Genomic DNA, 24,715 nt, shown 5'->3' with positions numbered 1-24,715 from the left:
TTAGCCTCCCCAGTAGCAGGGACTACAGGTGTGCACCACGGCACCCAGCTCCAATTTTTATTTGATATCTGCTTCTGTCTATAAGCTCCACGAGGACAAGAGCCAACTGTTTATTTCCTACTCTTGCAGGGTTTTGTTTGACCCCTTCAACAAATTTCTCCACCTGCTGCATTACAGGGGTCTCTTGCCTTTTGCCTTCTACTTGGATGCAACCAATAGGAGCACCAACAGGTCAGAAGATGGAGAAGAATGAAATCCAGTTATTTATTCCCCCAGCTTATTAATTAATGAAAGGTATAGGCCGGGGACGCACGGTGGCTCACGCCTGTAATCCCAGCACGTTGGGAGGCCTCGTGCAGATCATGAGGTCAGGAGAACGAGACCATCCTAACACAGTGAAACCCCGTCTCTACTAAAAAGACAAAAAATTAGCCGGGTATGGTGGCGGGCACCTGTAGTCCCAGCTACTCAGGAGGCTGAGGCAGGAGAATGGCCTGAACCCAAGAGGCGGAGCTTGCAGTGAGCCGAGATCACGCCACTGCACTCCAGCCTGGGCAACAGAGCAAGACTGTCTCTAGGAAAAAAAAAAAAAAAGGTATGGAGAAAAATTACATATTGGTTGTATCTTGTCAAGCCAACTCACCTTTAATATATTTACTATTAAAGAATTATCTTCAGTCTGGCCAACATGGTGAAACCCCATCTGTACTAAAAATACAAAAAAATTAGCTGGGTGTGGTGGCGCACACTTATAATCCCAGCTACTCCGGAGGCTGAGGCACAATAATCTCTTGAACCCGGGACACAGAGGTTGCAGTGAGCCAAGATCGCACCACTGCACTCCAGCCTGGGTGACACAGCAAGACTCCGTCTCAAAAGAAAGAAAGAAAGAAAGAAAAAAAAAATTGTCTTAATCATCATGAATTTCATACATCCCTTTTTGGATCATAGAACCTGTAATAAAACTGGGTGACCACTGCCAATAATTTGTGGGGGAAAAAAAGCTAATTACTACATAACTTCAATGACTTACAAAAAAAACAGAATATCAACTGTGGAAAAATCAAAAAGCATTTGAATTTACTTGATGAGGTAAGATACTTATACTTAAAAAATATATATATCTAGTATTTATACCAATATATAAATTTATATATCTAATATGTACGACAGGTACATTCTACATGTATACTAATGTATCTATTAGTATATATTTATATAAATACATATATATCTCTCTCTCAGTTTTTTTTTTGAGACGTAGTCTCACTCCATCGCCCAGGCTGGAGTGCGGTGGCACAATCTCGGCTCGCTGAAACCTCCGCCTCCTGGGTTCACGCAAATTCTCCTGCCTCAGTCTCATGAGTAGCTGGGATTACAGGCACCTGTCACTGCACCTGGCTAAGTTTTGTATTTTTAGTAGAAATGGGGTTTCACCCTCTTGGCCAAGCTGGTCTTGAACTCCTGACCTCGTGATCCACCTGCCTCGGCCTCCCAAAGTGCTGGGATTACAGGGTGAGCCACCACGCCTGGGCTAAACTTTTTTAAGGTAACAATCTTTGCAGAAAATTTCTTTACTTAAAAAACAAAATAAAAACTCACATACATGATGAAAATACAGATTTAAACCACCCACATCCTCAGTTGTTTTCCTTAGCATATAAATACTTGGTAGTAAGCTTTACAAAGAACTGATGCACTGAGAGACATTTTTTCTAAGCTTAACAAATTAAAAACAATTTTTAAAAATCCTTATTAACAATTAGAACAGTTTTGCTGTCAAACAAAGTAGGTCTTTTCTCTTTTATTCTCAAAGAACCCCTTAATAAAGGAGGCACTGACAGGTACATTACACATTAACAGATTTTAACACTGCTCATAACTGATAATCTAGTGACCATTAATTCCAAATTATAACTTGGAAAACATAAAACTATATCCTATTGAGAACTGATTAAAAAGCAAAAGAAACAAGACATTAGCAGCTAGACAACAAAGTAATGACCCTTAATTTAGAAGACAACTTTTTACCAGGTACCTAAGACTCTGTGGAGTAAAACTCAGGAAAGGAGAATCAATTCTAGACTCCATCCCATAAGGACTTTAGTTTCCGAAATACCAAAACGAACTTCTTACTTCCCCTGTGGGTAGGTGCCACAGAATGAAGAGTAAAGCAATAAAATGCATATTCAGTGCATGTGAAGTAGAAGGTATATATTCTATATATATTGTTAAGTTTAGCCTAAAGTCTCTTTACATATCTCAAGTTCAGCTTAAAGGTTTCTCAGTACATAGAACTGTAGCCTAACTGCATGTGTAAACAGACGGTACCCTACTCTTGTGCCAATCACTAAGTTTCAGCCAACCAAAGACAGCGAACTGTTCAAACCATATTCAAATAAGGCAAACGCTGAACTGTAACTAATCCGGCTGTTGCTCTATCTCACTTCCATTTTCCATACATCACTTTCCTTCTGTCCATAAATCTTCAACTATGCAGCTGGGCTGAAGCCTCTGAGCCTATTATGGTTCAGGGGCTACCTGATTTGTGAATTGTCCTTTGCTCAATTAAACTCTGCCAAATTTAATTTGTCTAAGGCTTTTCTTTTAACCTTATTCATCATGAAAAGAAAAAGAAAAATTTTAGTTCAAAAACTTAAAACCTGATCATCTAAAAATGAAACTGCCCAGTAGAAATGCTTAGCTCTCACTGTGGTAATTTCGTAAATGTGGAGGAAACTACTAAAACTTTGATATACTAAATAGACAGCTCTGTCCCACATTTATGTTTATTAAAAACTGACATAAACAAACACAACCTGTACAAAAAATATCCCAAATCCCATATGACTTAGAAATCTTGAGAGACATTATCGCCTAGGACCCCCTCTTCCTCTGCCACGGCCACGTCCTCTTCCTCTTCCTCTTCCTCTGCCTCTTCCTGCAACTGAAGGAAAAGAAAAACAAACCAAGTTCAATTCTCTCCTACATGAATGTTACCTAGACACCACAAACAACATTTACACACACACCTTTCCCTGTTTATAGCTCTTTATTAGTAGCTACAGTAAATAAAGTTTAACTAGCTTCTGTTAAATGTGTTAGACTTCAGATTCCCCCCACCTCCCAACACATTATCATGCAGAACCAAGAACTAAAGACCTAGGGAGATTATTATTTGTTTCATTTCAATTTATTTACTAAGAAATGTGTCAAATTTAAAAATACTTTTTCTTTATATCATGTCTCAAATTCACTATAAAATGATTTGAACCTCACAAAAAAAGGGAAGATCTATATCACAGAATAGAACATGATCACCTTGATGTCAGAGTTTTGGTAACTGAATAAAATCCAAGCAAGTTAATTCAAAACCAGGAAAGTTTAAATCTATTTTTTTTTTTTTTTTTTTTTTTTGAGACGGAGTCTCGCTGTTGCCCAGGCTGGAGTGCAGTGGCGGGATCTCAGCTCACTGCAGGCTCCGCCCCCCGGGGTTCACGCCATTCTCCTGCCTCAGCCTCCCGAGTAGCTGGGACTACAGGCGCCCGCCACCTCGCCCGGCTAATTTTTTCGTATATTTAGTAGAGACGGGGTTTCACCGTGTTAGCCAGGATGGTCTCGGATCTGCCTGCCTCGGCCTCCCAAAGCACTGGGATTACAGGCGTGAGCCACCACGCCCGGCCGAAAGTTTAAATCTATTACATCAAATCACAATCTTATTAACTCTTCAGAAAATTAAAACTCATTTGACCTACACATAATCTAGTGCTTTAATCCAAATAGTAATATCCCTACTGGGTCATCCTAACTCTAGTTGAGTATCATGGTGATAGGGAATTCATCACCCAAATAAACTTATTTCATCTTCAGACAGCTAAGAATATTAGAAAATCCTGACATAGAAGTCAGTCACATTCTAAATGTGTGGGTTTTTTTTGTTTGTTTTTTGTTTTTTTTAAATACAGGGTCTCACTCTGTAGTCCCACCTGGAGTGTAATCACACCTCACTGCAGCCTTGAACTCCCGGGCTCAAGTGATCCTCCCACCTAAGCCTCCTGAGTAGCTGGGACTACAGGTACAAACCATCATGTCTGGCTAATTTTTAAAATTTTTGTAGAGACGAGGTCTCCCTTTGTTGCCCAAGCTGCTCTCGAACTCGTGGGCCAAAGCAATCCTCCAGCCTCAGCCTCCCAAAGTGGTGGGATTACAGGTGTGAGCCACCACACCTGGCCACATTAGAAATTTGTACACACTGATTCTAGTCTTACCATTCTAAGCAATAAATAGTAAGTTTAAGATGCTAATTAAGGGACATTACACAAAATAACTGGCCCATATACTCTTACAAAATATCAAGGTCACAAAAGGAAAACTGAGGAGAACCAGCTGATACACATTAAAGGAAACTAAGGAAACATAACAACTAAATGCAACCTGTTGTACTGGATTGGATCTTGGACCAGGAAAAGGACACTAGAGGAACAATCAGAGAAATGTGAGAAAGGTCTCTAGATAATACAGTAGTGCCACATCAATGTAAAATTTCTAATTTTTTGTAGTTATATGAGATTTTAACATTTAGACAATCTTGGTGAAAAGTGTATGGGAATTCCTTGTACTATTTTTGCAACTTTTTGTGTCTAAAATTATTTCAAAATGAAGTGTTAAAAAAAATAAAGAAAATGGGGGGAAAAACAGAGTTGGAGGGGTGTTGCAAAAACAACAACAACAACAACAACAACAAAAAAAGGGCTGGGCACCTGTAATCCCAGGTACTTGGGAGGCTGAGGCAAGAGAACTGCTTGAACCTGGGAGGCAGAAGTTGTTGTGAGCAGAGATCGCACCATGGCACTCCAGCCTGGGCGACAGAGGATGACTCTGTCTCAAAAAAAAAATAAAAAATAAAAAATAACCAAGAAAAGAAAATGGACCAGGTATGATGGTGGCTCACACCTGTAATCCCAGCACTTTGGGAGGCCACAGCAGGAGGACTGTTTGAGACCAAGAGTTCAAGACTATCCTGGACAACATAGGGAGACCCTGTCTCTACCAAAAAATAAAAAATTAGCCAGGTTTGGTGGTGCATATCTGTAAAAAAGAAAGATAAATTAAGAAAACAACTGCTCACTGCAATCTCCGCCTCTCGGGTTCAAGCGATTCTCCTGCCTCAGCCTCCCAAGTAGCTGGGACTGCAGGCACCCGCCACCACGCCCAGCTAATTTTTTGTATTTTTAGTAGAGACGGGATTTTACTATGTTGGCCAGGCTGGTGATCCACCTGCCTCGGCCTCCCAAAGTGCTGGGGTTACAGGCGTGAGCCACCACGCCCAGCTTCTTCTTCTTTTTTTTTTTTTAAAGAAAGAAAATAAATGTTTATTCAAAAAAAAAAAAAATCCAAACATTTGGGAGGCCAACGCAGAAGACAGCCTGAGGCCAGGGATTTGAGGCTGCAGTGAGCTATGATCATGCCACTTCACTGCAGCCTGAGCAACACAATGAGATCTTGTCTCTTACCAAACAAACAACAAACCAACAATTTTTTTTTTTTTTGAGACCACGTCTCTCTCTGTCGTCCAGGCTGGAGTGCAGCAGCATGATCTCGGGTCACTACAACCTCCGCCTTCCAGGTTCAAGCAATTTCCTGCCTTAGCCTTCCGAGTAGCTGGGATTATAGATGACCGCCACCACACCTGGCTAATTTTCGTATTTTCAGTAGAAATGGGGTTTCACCATCTTGGCCAGGCTGATGTTGAACTCCTGACCTTGTGATCCAGCTGCTTCAGCCTCTGAAAGTGCTGGGATTACAGGCGTGAGCCACCACACCTGGCCCAAACCAATAATTTTTAAATAACTCCCTAACACTAGACTATGACAAACTTGAAATGAAGACTCATGATTCATTATTTAATTTGTTGTAGTTTTTTTTTTTTTTTTTGGCGACAGGGTTTTACTCTGTCACCCAGGCTGGAGTGCAGTGGCGTAATCTTGGCTCACTGGAGCCTCCATTTTCTGGGTTCAAGAAATTCTCCTGCCTCAGCCACCCGAGTAGCTGGGATTACAGGCATCTGCCACCATGCCTGGTTAATTTTTGTATTTTTAGTAGAGACAAAGTTCATGCCATGTTGCCCGGGCTGGTCTCGAACTTCTGAGCTCAGGCGATCTGCCCGCCTCTGCCTCCCAAAGTACTGGGATTACAGGTGTGAGCCACCCTGCCCGACTGCATCAATATTTGTTGTTTTTTTTTTTTTTGAGACAGTGGCTCTGTCACCCAGGCTGGAATGCAGTGGTGAGATCTCGGCTCACTGCAACCTCCACCTTCTGGGTTCAAGCGATTCTCCTGCCTCAGCCTCCTGCATAGCTGGGATTACAGGCACCCACCACCACGCCCAGCTAAGTTTTATATTTTTAGTATAGACGAGGTTTCACCATGTTGGCCAGGCTGGTCTCGAACTCCTGACCTTGTGATCCACCCGCCTTGGCCTCCCAAAGTGCTGGGATTACAGGTGTGAGCCACTGCGTCCAGCTGCTCAATGTTTTTAATAGCAACACCAAGAATTACAATACATATTATAGGAAATATTAAACAACAAAGACACTTGTGTGGTTTGCAAATATCTATATTATGAATAGTGTGGATTAGGATTAGCATTCACAAAAATGTTTATAATCCTTCAAACTTACCAGCTTCCCTTTTCTTAGATTTCACCTTAGGTTCAACATCCACAAGTAGTGTATCCAGAGGTAAACTGTCTGGTAGAATAAAATACCGAATGTTATTTCCTCGAATACTCAGCGTTTCCAGCTGTACAGGTTCTCTGTTCTTCAGGGTCATTTTCACAGCTTTAAGATGTGTATTCATGCTGACATCCACACCTAAAGAGGAAAATAATTGGGCAGTTATTAGTATGATACAAGTTAAGGCAACTAATTAATCTGAGCCACAGTAAATACTGAACTACAAAAGAATAGTGTTCTTCTACAAAGTGCAAGTTTTCTATGACACAATTTAGCACATGTGCAACTGGTAAATGGGGGAATGTCAGTATAAATCAGCAGTGTTTCCTTCCTAGAGATTTTTCCTAGCACACTAATGCTTTGCTTACAGAAGTGAATGCAGCAAGCCATGGAAGAACCCTGACTGGGCTTTAGGCTCATTACTGATTTGACAGGTATTTCTTTCATGTTTCTCCCACTGTCTTTGTAACTTCCTCATAATCCCCATTCCACCAAACTATCCTCACCTTTGTTTCTGCTTCTCTCTGTATATAAAAATTGTTACTGCTTTTGTTAAGATGGATCATGAGGTCAGGAGTTCGAGACCAACCTGGCCAACATGATGAAACCCCGTCTCTACCAAAAATATAAAAAATTAGCTGGGTGTGGTGGCATGCACCCATAACCCCAGCTACTTGGGAGGCTGAGGCAGGAGAATTGCTTGAACCCGGACCCGGGAGGCGGAGGTTGTAGTGACCTGAGATTGTGCCACTGCTCTCCAGCCTGGGTAACAGAGTGAGAATCCGTCTAAAAAAAAAAATTTACCCGGGCATGGTGGCGGGCACCTGTAGTCCCAGCTACTCGGGAGGCTGAGACAGGAGAATTGCTTGACCCCAGGCGGCAGAGGTTGCAGTGAGCTGAGATCGTGCCACTGCACTCCAGCCCAGGTGACAGAGCAAAACTTTCAAAAAAAAAAAATTACATAATTCAGACAAAAGAATAATGATCTGTATTACAATAATGTTCATTAAGCAATCAAAAAATAAACTCTGGCTAGGTAAAAGAGAAGAAAAAAATGTTACAAAAGCAGTCCAACCTCCGTACCTGTGATTGTTCCATGGACCTGTGTTCCGTTCTTCAATTCAATGGTTACAGTTTCATGACTCAATTTCATCAAAAATCTATAAATAGGAATAAAACCATTAATTTTTACCTGTAACACTTTAAAATCACATTTATTAAGGTGAAAGGGTGAAACATCTCGATGTTGAAAATTTGCTAGATGCTATCTGCATCAATTCCTATCAATAATCTGCATAACAATTTCAGCTTTCCTGAATTATATCCTCAACCTTTATGAAGGAACACAACAATACTAACATAAACTGTCATTTGGACATTTCTAATTCTCAAACCTGAATTCCAGACATACAAGATCTTAGACTCATTATAAACCATGAAAAAGAAATAGGCCAGGCGTAGTGGCTCACGCCTATAATCCCAGCACTTTGGGAGGCCAAGGCAGGTGGATCACGAGGTCAGGAGATCGAGATCATCCTAGCTAACATGGTGAAACCCCATCTCTGCTAAAAAATACAAAAAATTAGCTGGGCATGGTGGTGGGCACCTGTAGTCCCAGCTACTCGGGAGGCTGAGGCAGGATAATGGCGTGAACCCGGGAAGTGGAGCTCGCAGTGAGCCGAGATTGCGCCGCTGCACTCCAGCCTGGGCAACAGAGCGAGACTCCAGCTCAAAAAAAAAAAAAAAAAAAAGAATTACAGTTGGTAAAAAGATTACAAGCTTATTATAATGCCTATAAAGTAAAAATCTCCCTTCCTAACTCCCTGCACCGTGGGTATGTAGGAATATTATTCCAGATCATTTTATATGCAGTCAGAAGCACATATACAGATTTCTTTTTACATAAATTGGGTCATATTTTATTCACGTCTATAACTTGTAGTCCTTGTTTAGCAGTTTATATTGGACATATTTCCATTTCAACATACAAAACATTCTAAGAACTGAGGCTGGGCATGATGGCTCATGCCTATTTATAATCCCAGCACTTTGGGAGGCCGAGGCGGGCGGATCATCTGAGGTCAGGAATTCAAGACCAGCCTGGCCAACGTGGTGAAACTCCATCTCTACAAAAACACAAAAATTAGCTGGGCAGGATGGCGTGCACTTGTAATCCTAGCTACTCAGGAGGCTGAGGCAGAAGAATCGCTTAAACCTGGGAGGCAGAGGTTGCAGTGAGCCGAGATCGCACCACTGCACTCCAGCCTGGGGACAGAGGAAGACTCCATCTCAAAAAAAAAAAATAATAAATAAATAAGTAAATAAATTAGCCAGGCATGGTGGCGCACGCCTGTAATCCCAGCTACTTGGAAGGCTGGGGCATGAGAATCGCTTGAACCCAGGAGGTGGAGTTTGCAGTGAGGTGAGACTGTTCCACTGCACTCCAGCCTGAGTGACAGAGCAAGACTCCATCTCAAAAAAAGCCAAAATAACAAAATAACATTCTAAGAACTGGAAAGTATTCCACTATATGGAAATGTCAAAATTTATTACCCCATTGATGGACATTACTTTGGTTTAATTTTTTTCCCATTACAAACCCAATTATGCAAACACTCACCAACACAAGTTGCTATAAGTCTTTCAAATTTTGGTAATTTGATGGGGGAAAAATTTGCTTTTCCTTAATTACCTGTGAGATTATCTTTTCTTTTCTTTTTTTTTTTTTTTTTTTTGGACACAGAGTCTCGCTCTGTCATCCAGGCTGGAGTGCAGTGGCACAATCTCGGCTCACTGCAACCTCTGCCTCCTGGGTTCACGCCATTCTCCTGCCTCAGCCTCCTGAGTAGCTGGGATTACAGGTGCCCGCCACCACACCCGGCTAATTTTTTGCATTTTTTTTTTTAGTAGAGATGGGGTTTCACGATATTAACCAGGATGGCCTTGATCTTCTGACCTCGTGATCCGCCCACCTCAGCCTCCCAAAGTGCTGGGATTACAGGCATTGAGCCACCGCGCCCCGCCTGAATATCTTTTCATTAATATGGGAAAACTATTTCTTCCGCGAATTACCCGTTCACATTATTGACATATTCTCAATTAGGTTGAGTTTTTCTTTTATTTTCTACTGGTTTGCCAGTCATTCAAGTTTGTTGTTTATGGTTTCTTTAGTCACACAAACTTTTTTCACTTTTATGTTTTGAATTTGTTCATCCTCCTGGGATACATAATTTGCCTAGGAAAGATTGTAAAAAAATAGTGTCTTATTTTCTTCTACTTTTAGAGTTTTAATCTACTTGGAATTGATCTTTTTTATGCAGTGTAAGGCACAAATCTGTCTTTATTACTTTTCCCAACTGAATAGCCAGTTGCCTTGATAATATATAATGAACAATCTATCCACTTCTCACTTCATCTAGATTTCTGTTCTCCCCTTTTTATAAAATTTTGTAGAGGAAGAAAAGTTAAAGGGTTTACAAATATTGTCAATTGCCAGTGCAGTGGCTCATGCCTGTAATTTCACCACTTTGAGAGGTCAAGGTGGGATGATCGCTTGAGGCCAGGAGTTCGAGACCTGCCTGGTCAACAAAGCAAGATCCTGTCTCTACATAAAATAAATAAATAAATAAATAAATAAGTTGGCCAGGCACGTAGCTCATGCCTGTAACCCCAGCACTTTGGGAGGCCAAGGTGGGCGGATCACAAGGTCAGGAGTTGGAGACCAGCTTGGCCAATATGGTGAAATCCCATCTCTACTAAAAATACAAAAAATTAGCCAGGTGTGGTGGTGCAGGTCTGTAATCCCAGCTACTCAGGAGGCTGAGGCAGGAGAATCGCTTGAACCTGGGAGGCAGAGGTTGCAGTGAGCCAAGATCATGCCATTGCACTGCAGCCCAGGTGACAGAGCAAGACTCCATCTCAAAAAAATTACAAATAAAAAAATTAGCTGGGCCTGTTGGCTCATGCCTGTAGTCTCAGCTCCTTGGAGTCTGAGGTGGGAGGATTGCTAGAGCCCAGGACTTTGAGGTTGCAATGAGCCATGACTGTGTCACTGCCCTGGAGCCTGTGTGGCAGAGCAAGACTCTGTCTTTTTTAAAAATTCTATTTTTTTTTGAGACGGAGTCTTGCTCTGTCGCCCAGGCTGGAGTGCAGTGGCATGATCTTGGCTCACTGCAACCTCCGCCTCTTGGGTTCAAGCAATTCTCCTGCCTCAGCCTCCCAAGTAGCTGGGACTACAGGCGCCTGCCACCACACCTGGCTGATTTTTGTATTTTTAGTAGAGACAGGTTTTCACCAGTTGGGCTGGTCTCGAACTTCTGACCTCAGGTGATCAGAAGCCCACCTTGGCTTCTCAAAGTGCTGGGATTACAGGCATAAGCCACCAGGCCTGGCCCTTTTTTTAAAGACAGTCTTCGCCAGGTATGGTGGCTCATGCCTGTAATTCCAGCACTTTGGGAGGCCGAGGCAGGCGGATCACCTGAGGTCAGAGTTCGAGACCAGCCTGGCCAACATGGTGAAATCCCGTCTCTGCTAAAAATACAAAAAAATTAGCCAGACTTGGTGGCACTCGACCATAATCCCAGCTACTGGGGAGGCTGAGGCAGGAGAATTGCTTGATCCCGGGAGGCAGAGGTTGCAGTGAGCCAAGATTGCGCCACTAAACTCCAGCCTGGACGACAGAGCGAGACTCTGTCAAAAAAACAAACAAACAAAACAAACCAAAAAAAACTGATCACACCATCTCAAAGCTGTAGGCATTACGACACTTCAGCATGCATTTTCTAATGACATTCTCCTATATAACCATAATCTCACAATCACATCTAAGAAAATGAACCCCACACTATCATACAATACACAGTTCATATAAAAACTTTTGGTCTATAATATATACTTTGAATTAATAGATCCTATCATCTATCACACTAAATGGTACACATAAGATAACCTATTATCCTCCCGCACTAGACTATTGTTGAGGGTAGGGATCGTAACCTCTATATCTAATCCTAGACTCTAATAGGCACTGAATAATGTTGGCTGAAATGTTTCAATGAATAAAGGGAAACCAACCTTAAAATGTCTTTTTTAAATTTCTTTTTTTTTTAGTGGTATAGACAGCCATCACAAAAAAGAAATTACTTGGTCTGGGATGTAACAAGCCTCAAACTTTAAGAAGACTCATGAGTTGAATCTCTTTTTATATATGACATCAAGAAAATGTTTCTCTCAATGAATTGGTAACACTTTATTTCACCAGAGAATTTAACAATCAATTATAACTAGAAAAGCCTAGAATTCTGAACTAATGGCTTCCTCCCATTATCAAGTTTTTGTTTTTATCTTTTACACGAATTTACTATCCCAGTTAGTAAGAACTTTTACTATAAAAGTTCTTCAAATCATTTTTTGGAAGCAAAGAAGATAAATAAAAGGAAAAAAAAACCTTATGTGGCCAGGCGCAGTGGCTCAGATACATAAAAGATACGTAAAAATAACTAAGTTGTAGAAAGCAATAGAGATATACAGAGGTTTTTTTGTTTTTTTTTTTTTACAGAGGTTTTTAGTTTAGGTTTTTTCTGAGACTATGCCATCATGCCCGGCTAATATTTTTTAAATTTTTAAATTTTTTGTAGAGATGTGGTTTTGCCATGTTGCCTAGGCTGGTCTTAAACTCCTGAGCTCAAGCAATCAGCCTGCCTTGGCCTCCCAAAGTGCTGGGATTACAAGCGTGAGCCACTGCACCCAGCTACACACAGGTTTTTTACTAAGAGTATATTGTAGCATGTGGAGAAGGGAGTCAGGTATTAGCAGACTTCTAGTAAGAAGCCCGAAAAGTTGGAAATATGCAGCAAGAAGAAACAAAAGAAAAAACACAGCATAAGACACAGAGTAATTATAGATACTAAGATGGAGTCTCGTTCTGTTGTCCAGGCTGGAGTGCAATGGCGCAATCTCAATCTGAGCTCACTGCAACCTCCGCGTCCCGGGTTCAAGAGATTCTTGTGCCTCAGCCTCCCAAGTAGCTGAGACTACAGGCGCATGCCACCACACCCAGCTAATTTTTGTATTTTTAGTAGAGACGGGGTTTCACCATGTTGGCCCAGCTGGTCTCGAACTCCTGACCGCAAGTGATCTGCCTGCCTCGGCCTCACAAAGTGCTATGATAACAAGCATGAACTACCACGCCTGGCCAATGAAATGTTAAGTTCTATATTTAAGGTCCTATGAATAGAGAGGAGTTAGGCAGGTTCCTTTCATGGGAAGCCTAAGCTCTGTTAAAGAATTCCTCTAGGAGAGCTACTGAAGGATTTTCATCAATGAAGTGGAGTACCAGGCTCATATTCACATTTAAAAGACAACCTAGGGCAAATGTTCAGAAACAGATTTTAGAAGGACAAGAGACCAAAGTATAATCTCTAGGAAGACAAATTATGTGACTAGAACAGTACACATACAAGTTAAAACTACAGTAATCGAGACATAAGGAACAACAAATAGATCAATGAAACAATACAAGCAAACAGATCTATTTCTGGTCCCACATTTACATGGTTGATTTAGCTGGGATTACAGGCGCTCGCCACCACAACCAGCTAATTTTTGTTTTTTGGTTTTTTTTAGTAGAGCCGGGGTCTCGCCATGTTGGTCAGGCTGGTCTCGAACTCCTGACCTCAGGTGATCTGCCTGCCTTGGATTCCGAAAAGTGCTGGGATTACAGGCATGAGCCACCAAGCCTGGCCTTATATGGTTGATTTTTTACAAAGGTGCCAAAGACGTGTAACAGGCAAAGGATGTTTTCAACAAATGATGCTGGAATAACTGGAAATCCATACAGAAAAAAAATGAACCTGGACCCCTAACACCATTTTCCAAAAGTAATCCAAGATGGATAATAGTCACTTGAGCCCAAGAGTTCCAGATATAGGCTGGGCACGGTGGCTTACGCCTGTAATCCCAGCACTTTGGGAGGCCGAGGCAGGCAGATCACAAGGTCAGGAGATCGAGACCAGCCTGGCCAATGTGGTGAAATCCCATCTCTACTAAAATACAAAAAAATAAGCCAGGCATAGTGGCGCATGCCTGTAGTCCCAGCTACTTGGGAGGCTGAGGTAGGGGAATCACTTGAACCTGGGAGGTGGAGGTCACAGTGAGCTGAGAGTGCGCCACTGCACTCCAGTCTGGCAACAGAGCAAGATTCCATCTCAAAAAAAAAAAGACTTAAAGAGTTCCAGATACATAAAAATCGATCAGTCAGGCGCGGTGGCTCACGCCTGTAATCCCAGTACTTTGGGAGGCCAAGGCGGATGGATCACGAGGTCAAGAGTTCGAGACCAGCCTGACCAACATGGTGAAACCCTGTCTCTACTAAAAATACAAAAATTAGCCAGGCGTGGTGGCGGGCGCCTGTACTCCCAGCTACTTGGGAGGCTGAGGCAGGAGAATCGCTTGAACCTGGAAGGCAGAGGTTGCAGTGAGCTGAGATCGCACAATTGTACTCCAGCCTGGGCGACAAGAAGACAGACACTATTAAGGAAATGAACATGTAAACCACACACTGAGAGAAAACACATCTGACAAAGAACTGGTATCCAGGACACAGATCTAATTCCTACAACTCTGGGCCAGGCGCAGTGGCTCATGCCTGTAATCCCAGCACTTTGGGAGGCCGAGGCAGGCGGATCACAAGATCAGGATATTGAGACCATCCTGGCTAACACAGTGAAACCCCGTCTCTACTAAAAATACAAAAAATTAGCCGGGCATGGTGGCGGGCGCCTGTAGTCCCAGCTACTCAGGAGGCTGAGGTGGGAGAATCACTTGAATCTGGGAGGTAGAGGTTGCAGTGAACCAAGATCATGCCATTGCACTCCAGCCTGGGTGACAGAGTTAGACTCCGCCTCAAAAACAAACAAATAAACAAGCAAAAAACCAACTAAACCCTAAGGAGATACCACTACATACCCACTAAAATGGCTAAAATTAAAGACTGAGCAAACACCACCACATACTGGTGAGGATGTGGACCAACTGTTATTCTAATATATTGTTAATGGAAGTGTAAAATGGTACAACACCTTTGGAAAATGGTCTGGAAATTTCTTATAAAGCTAAACACATAACTATGTTACAGTCCATCAACTCCACTCTTGAGTATTTACCCACGAAAGTTTGTTTCCCTCCAAAAACCTGAAGAATATTCAACGTAGTTGTAAACAAAATACATAACTTTTTATTTTCTTTTCTTGTAATTTTTTAAAATATGGAGCTTTTTTTTTTCTTCTTTTTTTGAGACGGAGTCTCGCTCTGTTGCCCAAGCTGGAGTGTAGTGGCGTGATCTCAGCTCACTGCAATCTACACCTCCTGGGTTCAAGGGATTCTCCTGCCTCAGCCTCCCTTGTAGCTGGGATTACAGGCACCTGCCACCACGCCCAGCTACTTTTTTGGTATTTTTGGTAGAGACGGGGTTTCACCATGTTGGTCAGGCTGGTTTCAAACTCCTGACCTCAGGTGATCCACCCGCCTCGGCCTCCCAAAGTGCTGGGATTACAGACGGGAGCCACTGCGCCCGGCCTAAAATACAGAACTTCCAAACACACAATGCACTAATATCCAGTAATAAAAATGAACACATTACTGATACACTTCACAATGTGGATGAATCTCAAAAACATGTGAGTAAAAGAAGTTTTACACAAAAATACTTTGTGATTCCAAATATATGAAATTCTAGTGCAGGCAAAATTCATCTATGGTGGAAGAAACTGGTTGCATCTAGAGGTATGGAGCCAGAGGTTGCCTGGGAAAGGCTTGACGAAACTGTCTGAGGTTTTGGTAATGTTACTTCTCTTGATACGGGTTTAGGTTACAAAAGTGTTTACATTTTTCAATAGCAGGAAATATACACTGCATTTCATTGTATAAGATATTTACCTTAAAGAAGGAAAACAAAAATCCATGAGTGGGATAAAAAGGGCCTGAACCTCAATGGTGGTGACTGGAATGAAAGGAGGCTACTATGGGCAGGACAAATACACAATTATCCCTCCCTAACTGAGCCCAGGAACCAAATGGATTCAAATTATTTTCAGATGAATCTTTCACTGTCTGAATTCTTTCTACTTAGTGAAACTTGGATATCAAATAGTAACGCAGTGTCCCTCGGTATCAAAACACACTATTTGAACCCAAAAACCAAACAGGATAATGTGGGCCACTTTTATGAAGTAGGTAAAACTGGCAAAATTGGCAATGTATCAAATGTCAAGGACATCAGGAGAGAAAAAGTCAAGCTCACCTCCCAGGTTTTTGGTTAGGGTGACAGTGAGAATAAGGATGACAATGCTGCCAACTGAGATACAGAAATAAGTCTACTGAAAATGCAAACCAGTTAGTCAAACAATCATTTTCTGGAGGAAAAATACATTCTCTAGTAAGAAAAAAAATTTGTTTCTATATTTTACCTAAGACACAAAACAGGATTCAGTACAGGTATTAAAAATTACTGGAAAATTGTCATAACATGCAGTATCTTTAAAGGGAACAAATGGAATCCAAGGTGTATTACACAAAATTGAACTATGAGTAGATTAAGATTCAGATTGGCAGGTATGGAGAAATTTCAAAAAATGTAATTTTCCTTTTTTGAGACCGAGTCTCGCTCTGTTGCCCAGGCTGGAGTGCAGTGGTGCGATCTCAGCTCACTGCAACCTCCCGGGATCAAGTGATTCTCTTACCTCAGCCTCCTGAGTAGCTGGGATTACAGGCGCCCGCCACCACGCCCGGCTAATTTTTGTATTTTTTCGAAAGAATGGGTTTCACCACGTTGGGCAGGCAGCTCCTGAACTCCTGACCTCAGGCGATCCGCCTGCCTCAGCCTCCCAAAGTGTTGGGATTACAGGCATGAGCCACCGCGTCCAGCCTAAAAAATGCACTTTAAAGTCTACCACTTCCTATCCAAAGTTATAGTTCAAATAAGAATATACCAAAAATTAACCTTAAATGTCTTTTGTACCAACTCCTCCCTGAATATAATTTTTTTTTTTTTTTTTTTTGAGACGGAGTCTCGCTCTGTCGCCCAGGCTGGAGCATAGTGCCACTATATCGGCTCACTGCAACCTCTGCCTCCTGGGTTCAAGCGATTCTTCTGCCTCAGCCTCCTGAGTAGCTGGGATTACAGGCACGCGCCACCACGCCCGGATAACTTTTGTAATTTTAGTAGAGACGGGGTTTCACCATGTTGGTGAGGCTGGTCTAGAACTCCTGACCTAGTGATCCACCCACCTTGGCCTCCCAAAGTGCTGGGATTACAGGCGTGAGCCACTGCGCCTGGCCTCCTTCCTGAATGTTGAAGGCTTTTATGTGTTATTTAAAATGTTTCAAACAAACGCTATTTCAGACGTTATCTACTTGTCTGTCATCCTCACTAACCAGAAAACTCCAACAAGGCAGGTACTCTGCCTTTTAAAAAATTCTATTACCAGCGCCTAGTATGTAACAGGTGCCCAATAACTATTTAGCAGACATTGACAATCCTTGACTCAACAGGAAAAAACAAGCTAAATATTTATAATTGCTGGCTTAGCTATTAGAAACGTCTGCCTCTGTTCCAGGCTTAGTCTCAAGGAAAAACACCAAAACCAAATCTACTTGCAGGTAGTTTGGAATTATTCACATCAGTAAACAAGTCTTCAGAAGACTCACCTAACTGACAGGGTCTATTTATTTCCTAAGAAATAAAACTATATATTATCTGGGTAATCAGCCACAATTACGTTGTGATAATTTCTGCCCTATATTGGGAGATTTTCCTAAATAAAAAGCCTACCTTAAAGGGAAATAGAGGTGGAAATAATCAATCATACGTCTAAGGAGGATCAAAAGATAAACTTAAAAATCGGCCGGGCGCGGTGGCTCACACCTGTAATCTCAGCCCTTTGGGAGGGCGAGGCGGGCAGAAAGCTTGAGCCCAGGAGTTCGAGATCAGCCTGGTCAACAAAGTGAGACACCGTCTTTATTTAAAAAAAAACAAAAACTTGTGAAGCCAGAAGTCCTTCTCCGATTTAAAATATTTTGCAAACAGGTTTGTTTCCAGATCAGCTCATACAGCTTTCTAAGTACTCTTAAGTAGGACTGGGGAGTTCCACTCAAAAAGAAAATGAGTAACTGTAAGAGGGAGATGTGTCCCAGGAGGCGCTGCACCTTTAAAGCCTCTAAGTCACTACGCGGGAAGAAAAGGCTCGGCCTTTATACCAACCTCTTGGAAGACACGCGGGATCCGCGAACGACCCAGGCGGAAGCCCAGGCCCGAGCACGAGCTGCGGGCGCAGTAAGGCCGGCCGTTAGCAGGCCGCGCACACGCGGCTTTCCCGCCTCCTGCAACTGGGAGAGCCCAGCCTTCCGGACTCCGGGCCAAGCCCTCCCTTCACAGCCCCCAGAGCTGCTTGGTCACTCCCTCACCTCACGAGCTTCATCCTAGCGGCGCCGTCACCCCCTGGGTCCGATAGCACAAAGAATCCTTCAACCGAACACTGACCGACTGCAGTATGAATGGCCGGAAGCGCCTACTCCAGGGGCTCCGGACGTCAGGAGCGCGCGGAGCACTGCAGACGCACGGCGGAAACGCCGAGGCTGCGCTGGGCCGCACTCTCTTCCGGCCGCGAGGAGCGCGACTGCGGCCCCTGGCGGCTGGAGGTTGCCTTGCGACGGCTGAGGGTATCGAGGGCTGGTCTAGGAAAAAAATGTCCTGCAAGAGAGGGAGATTCGAAGAGATTAAATCCAATTAACAGGACTGTCGCATTTTGGGAGGCCGAAGTGGGGGTATCACCTGAGGTCAGGAGATCAAGACCAGCCTGGCCAACAGGGTGAAACCCCCTCTCTACTAAAAAGACAAAAAATTAGCTGGGCGTGATGGCGGGCTCATGTAATCCCAGCTACTCGGAAGGCTGAGGCAGGGGAATCGCTTGAACCCGGGAGGCGGAGGTTGCAATGAGCCGAGATCGCACCACTACACTCCTGCCTGGGCAACAAGAGCGAAACTCCGTCTCACAAAAAAAAAAAAAAAAAAAAGTACTGTCACCATCACGTTTCTGAACAGCAGGGCACTGTGAGTGCAGCACCTAATACAAATTCCTCACTGAAGGCAAAGAAAGTCTTAGAGAAGCCCAAAGTATTATGCTGATTCTGTTCCAACACCAGGAACCTTAGCATTGCTTAATGTACCTGAAGCTAATCACACAATGGGCTGTGGCTCAAGTCTGTAATTCCAGCACTTTGGGAGTCCGAGGCGGGCAGATAGCGAGGTCAAGAGATCGACACCATTCTGGCCAACATGGTGAAACCCCGTCTCTACTAAAAATACAAAAATTAGCGGGGCGTGGTGATGCGCGCCTGTAGTCCCAGCTATTCGGGAGGCTGAGGCAGGAGAATCGCTTGAACCCAGGAGGTAGAGGTTGCAGTGAGCTGAGATCGCGCCACTGCACTCCAGCCTGGCTACAGAGCGAGACTCCGTCTCAAAAAATAATAAAAATTAAAACATAAAATCACACAATGTAGCGGATTATTTTCACTTTAAGTTCCAATCTATAAGACAAACTTTTCAATCTTCATCTTTCTCAACATCTCATCAAAATATATATATTTTTTATTTTTTTGAGGTGGAGTCTCACTCTGTCGCCCAGGCCAGAGGGCAGTAGCGTGATCTCGGCTCACTGCAACCCTTGCCTCCCGGTTTCAAGCGATTCTCGTGCCTCAGCCTCTCCAGTAACTGAGATTACAGGCGCGCATCACCATGGCCCGCTAATTATTGTCTTTTTATGTGAGTATGTATGTATGTATGTATGTATGTATGTATGTATTTTGAGATGGAGTCTCACTCTGTCGCCCAGGCTGTAGTGCAGTGGCGCGATCTCGGCTCACTGCAAGCTCCGCCTTCCGGGCTCACGCCATTCTCCTGCCTCAGCCTCCCGAGTAGCTGGGACTACATGCGCCCGCCACCACGCCCGGCTAATTTTTTTGTATTTTTAGTAGAGACGGGATTAGCCAGGATGGTCTCGATCTCCTGACCTCGTGATCCGCCCGCCTCGGCCTCCCAAAGTGCTAGGATTACAGGCGTGAGCCACCGTGCCCAGCATTATTGTCTCTTTAGTAGAAACAGGGTTTCCCCATGTTGGCCAGGATGACCTGAACTCCTGACCTCAAGTGATCTGCCCACCTAGGCCTCCCAAATTGCAAAGTGCTAGGATTACGGGTGTGAGCTTCATCAAAATTTAACACAAACACTCCCCTTTCCTCTTTCAGGTTTCAAGATGCCAAGCTCACCTGGCCTTTTTCCTTATCCCACTAACTACTCTTGTTTTCTTTTGTTTTGTTTGTAGACAGGGTTTCTCGCCTTGTTGCCCAGGCAGGAGTGCAATGGCACAATCAGGGCTCACTGCAGCCTTGACCGTCTGGGCTCAAGCTATTCTCCTGCCTCAGCCTTCTCAGTAGCTGGGACCACAAGTGCGTGCCACCATGCCCAGCTAATATTTTATTTTTCATTTCATAGAGAAGAGGTCTTACTATGTTGCCCAGGCTAGTATCCAACTCCTGGGCTCAAGAGATTCCACTGCTGTGGCCTCCCAAAGTGCTGGGTTTACAGGCCCAGAGCCTCCATGCCCAGCCTCTAACTCCTCTTTCTAAATCTCCTTAGCCGGTTCCTCCTTCTCTATGGAGCCAATACATGTCAGAGTGTTTCCTGGCTTGCAGCTGTAGTCTCTTTATGTATACTTTTTCTTTTAACCTGGTAATCTCCTCCAAAACCATGACTTTGATTTGTATCTCTAGCCTAGACTTCATCCCTGATCAACAGAACTCTTAGATATTGTAAGACAATACTTATCGGCTGAGCATGGTGGCTCATGCCTGTAATCTCAGCACTTTGGGAGGCCGAGATGGGCGGATCACGAGGTAAAGAGATCGAGACCATCCTGGCCAACATGGTGAAACGCCGTCTCTACTAAAAATACAAAAATTAGCTGGGCGTGGTGGCGCATGCCTGTAGTCCCAGCTACTCGGGAGGCTGAGGCAGAAGAATTGCTTGAACCCGGGAGGCGGAGGTTGCAGTGAGTGGAGATTGTGCCACTGCACTCCAGCCTGGCAAAAGAGCAAGTCAGTCTGAAACAAAACAAACAAACAAACAAAAAGGACAATACTTATCAAAGTTTAATGTGTTTAGGACTCACCTGGGGAAACGTTATTTTATTTTTATTTTTATTATTATTATTTTTTTTGAGATGGAGTCTTGCTCTGTCGCCCAGGCTGGAGTGCAGTGGCGCGATCTCGGCTCACTGCAAGCTCTGCCTCCCAGGTTCATGCCATTCTCCTGCCTCAGCCTCCCGAGTAGCTGGGACTACAGGTGCCCGCCACTATGCCCGGCTAATTTTTTGTATTTTTAGTAGAGACAGGGTTTCACCATGTTAGCCAGGATGGTCTTGATCTCCTGACCTCGTGATCCGCCCACCTCGGCCTCCCAAAGTGCTGGGATTATAGGCGTGAACCACCGCGCCCGGCCAAAACTTTATTTTTATTTATTTATTTATTTATTTATTTATGTTTGAGATGGAGTTTCACTCTTGTTGCCCAAGCCGGAGTGCAATGGAACGATCTCAGCTCACTGCAACCTCTGCCTCCTGGGTTCAAATGATTCTCCCGCCTAAGTCTCCTGAGTAGATGGGATTACAGGCACTCGCTACTGAGCCCAGCTAATTTTTTGTATTTTTAGTAGAAATGGAGTTTCACCATGTTAGCTCGGCTGGTCTCGAACTCCTGACTTTAGATGATCCATCCACCTTGGCCTCCCAAAGTGCTGGGATTTCAGGCTTGAGCCACCACGCCCAGCCTGGAAACTTTAAAATGAAAATCTGATTCGGTTGTTGTGGGGCCTAAAATTCTGCAGTTCTAACAAGCCTTCAGTTGATGAAGCTGCCCCTACTCTATGCACATGAATTTGAGTAGCAAGGCTTAAACGGATATTTGTGTGTTGCCTTCTCAACATCTATTCTCTTGTCTTGCCAAATGTTCCTAAAATTCTTCTGGTGATCCTTGTGGTCCTAAGAAAGCTGACTCTACCCTTTTAATACTCCATTCCATTACTTGTTCACAGTACGTTTGGGATCTAAGTTGATCCAATCGGACCTTTGGAGGGAATGTTCTTTTCTTTTGTTATGAATGGAAAGGGAGTAACCCCTGGAGCTGTTGGGAACTTCCTTACAACCAGGAGAAGAACCAATTTCAGGACATAGTGTTGTTTGTTTCTTTGTTTGTTTGTTCGTTTAGACAGGATCTTGCTCTGTTGCCCAGGCTGGGGTGCAGTGGTGTGATCCTAATTCACTGCAGCCTTAGGCTCCTGGGAATAAATTGATCCTCCCACCTCAGCCTCCCAAAGTGCTGGGATTACAGGGAGCCACTGTGCCCAGCCAAGGATAGAGTTTCTAAAAAACTAAAACCTGTGATGATATCAATGAGCCCCTAGATAATGAATAATGCCTGAATGTTGCTATTTAGAATTAAATAGCCAGCCCTGCAGTGCATGCCTATAGTCTCAGTTACTTGGGAGGCTGAGGCAGGAGAATCACTGGAGCCCAGGAGTTCGAGGCCAGCCCGGGCAGCACAGAAAGACCCCATCTCAAAAATGAAAAAAATTAAATAAAATTTAAAAATTCAGCTCCTCAGGCTGGGTGCAGTGGCTCATGCCTGTAATCCCAGCATTTTGGGAGGCCGAGGCAGGTGGATCATGAGGTCAAGAGACCGAGACAATCCTGGCCACCATGGTGAAACCCCATCTCTACTAAAAATACAAAAAAATTAGCCGGGCGTGGTGGTGCATGCCTGTAATCCCAGCTATTTGGGAGGCTGAGGCAGAAGAATTGATGAAACTTGGGAGGTGGAGTTTGCAGTGAGCCGAGATCACGCCTCTGCACTCCAGCCTGGGTGATGAGCAAGACTCCATCTCAAAAAAAAAAAAAAAAAAGAAAAAAAAATTCAGCTCCTCAATTTTGGTAACTACATTTCTTTCTTTTTTTTCGAGATGGAGTCTTGCTCCATCACCCAGGCTGGAGTGCGGTGGCACCATCTCAGCTCACACTGCAAACTCCACCTCCTGGGTTCCAGTAATTCTCTGCCTCAGCCTCCCAAGTAGCTGGGATTACAGGGGCCCTCCACCTTGCCCGGCTAATTTTTGTATTTTTAGTAGAGACAGGGTTTCACCACCTTGGCCAGGCTGGTCTTGAACTCCTGACCTTGTGATCCACCCTCCTTGGCCTCCTCAAGTGCTGGGATTACAGGCGTGAGCCACCATGCCTGGCCTAGTAACTACATTTCAAATACTCATATGTGTCTATGGCTACCCTTTTGAACAATGCAGATATATGAATATTTCCATCATCACAGAAAGTGTGACTGTACAGTGTTTTTTGAGGACCATATTTGTTTCCTTCTTAGCATTTAATTATTTATTTACTTATTTATTGTCAGATACAAGAATGGAAACCGAAAGCAGGGAATTATGTCTTTTCTGTTGACTGCAGCACCTCCAGCATCTAAAATAATGCTTTGTTAATATGCCCTCAATAAATATTTATGAAATAACTAAATGCCTTGGCTAGGAGTAGTGGCTCACACCTGTAATCCCAGCATTTAGGGAGGCCCAGGTGGGTGGATCACCTGAGGTCACGAGTACAAGACCAGCCTGGCCAACATGGTGAAACCCTGTCTCTACTAAAAATACAAAAATTAGCCGGGTGTGGTGGCAGGCATCTGTAATTCCAGCTATTCAGGAGGCTGAGGCAGGAGAATGGCTTGAACCTGGGAGGCAGAGGTTGCAGTGAGCCAAGATTGTGTTACTGCACTCCAGCCTGGGAAACAAGGTGAGACTCCATCTCAAAGAAAAATAATAATAGGCCGGGCGCGGTGGCTCACGCCTGTAATCCCAGCACTTTGGGAGGCCGAGGCAGGCGGATCACGAGGTCAGGAGATCGAGACCATACTGGCTAACACGGTGAAACCCCATCTCTACTAAAAATACAAAAAAATTAGCCAGGCATGCGCCTGTAGTCCCAGCTACTCAGGAGGCTGAAGCAGGAGAATGGCGTGAACCCGGGAGGCAGAGCTTGCAGTGAGCCGAGATCGCGCCACTGCACTCCAGCCTGGGCAACAGAGCGAGACTCCGTCTGAAAAAAAAAAAAGAACAAAAAATAATAATAATAACTGAATGCCTCTTCTATTAGCATGTATGCTCCATGAGGAAGGAGACTTGAATGTATTTGTTCTCTGCAGCATCCCCAGTACTGAGCATAGGGTGGTACTCCTCTCTATATCTTGAAGGCCCTTCCTACTTTGGGCTGATAAAAGAAAATAACTTGTATTTGATGAATCAGAGTTTTTTAACTTTATCAAGCCCAGAGAAACATTAAAACGAGACACACATCTCATTCATCTATTGAAACTGTTTGTGGCCGGGCCTGGTGGCTCACACCTGTAATCCCAGCACTTTGGGAGGCCAAGATGGGAGGCTCCCTTGAGCTCAGAAGTCCAAGACCAGCCTGGGCAATATGTTGAGACCCCATGTTTCTACTAAAAATAAAATAAAATAAATACCTGGGCATGGTGGTGCACGTCTGTGGTCCCAGCTACTTGGGAGGCTGAGGCGGGTGGAGGCTGCAGTGAGCTGAGATGGTGCCACTGCACTCCAGCCTAGGCGACAGAGCCAGACCCTGTCACACACAAAAAAAACTGTTCACTATTATTACAAGTAGCTATAAATTACCTACTAATGCCACACCAGACACTAAACCCCATACTGTATAGCTTAACAATGCATAGTCCATCACTAATCAATGTTATTTCTGTAAGCCAATGATAATTCTTGAAAAACAACTTTCTATCAGCTCACTCCCTGTCCAGGATTTTTGCCTTTAAAAACCTGCTTGTAACAAAGGCCAAAA

General features: G+C 43.7%; 1 protein-coding gene across 1 annotated transcript; it reads right to left on the bottom strand.

The window, feature by feature from the left end:
* Positions 1–1,771: 1,771 nt before the first annotated feature.
* On the bottom strand, positions 1,772–24,484 carry SNRPD1 (small nuclear ribonucleoprotein D1 polypeptide). Its single transcript, XM_054460351.2, has 5 exons — positions 24,369–24,484; positions 18,195–18,480; positions 7,818–7,894; positions 6,681–6,872; positions 1,772–2,947 (listed from the first exon to the last, which is right to left on the bottom strand). The coding sequence occupies exons 2-5, from the start codon at positions 18,206–18,208 to the stop codon at positions 2,871–2,873; spliced, it is 360 nt and encodes a 119-aa protein (XP_054316326.1). The 5' UTR covers positions 18,209–18,480; positions 24,369–24,484; the 3' UTR covers positions 1,772–2,870.
* Between the last annotated feature and the right edge of the window lie 231 nt (positions 24,485–24,715).

The sequence above is a fragment of the Pongo pygmaeus genome, chromosome 17, assembly GCF_028885625.2.
Source record: "Pongo pygmaeus isolate AG05252 chromosome 17, NHGRI_mPonPyg2-v2.0_pri, whole genome shotgun sequence".
Taxonomy (NCBI): Eukaryota; Metazoa; Chordata; class Mammalia; order Primates; family Hominidae; genus Pongo; species Pongo pygmaeus.
The sequence above is the reverse complement of the archived record's forward strand: the minus strand, read 5'-3'. Positions and strand labels throughout refer to the sequence as shown.

Excerpts from the sequence above, each read along its gene's own strand:
- SNRPD1 (XM_054460351.2), bottom strand. Across the intron at positions 6,873-7,817 it reads GGTCCATGGAACAATCACAG|GTGTGGATGTCAGCATGAAT; the intron begins GTACGGAGGTTG and ends TTTCCTCTTTAG. Across the intron at positions 2,948-6,680 it reads ATCTAAGAAAAGGGAAGCTG|TTGCAGGAAGAGGCAGAGGA; the intron begins GTAAGTTTGAAG and ends CTTTTCCTTCAG.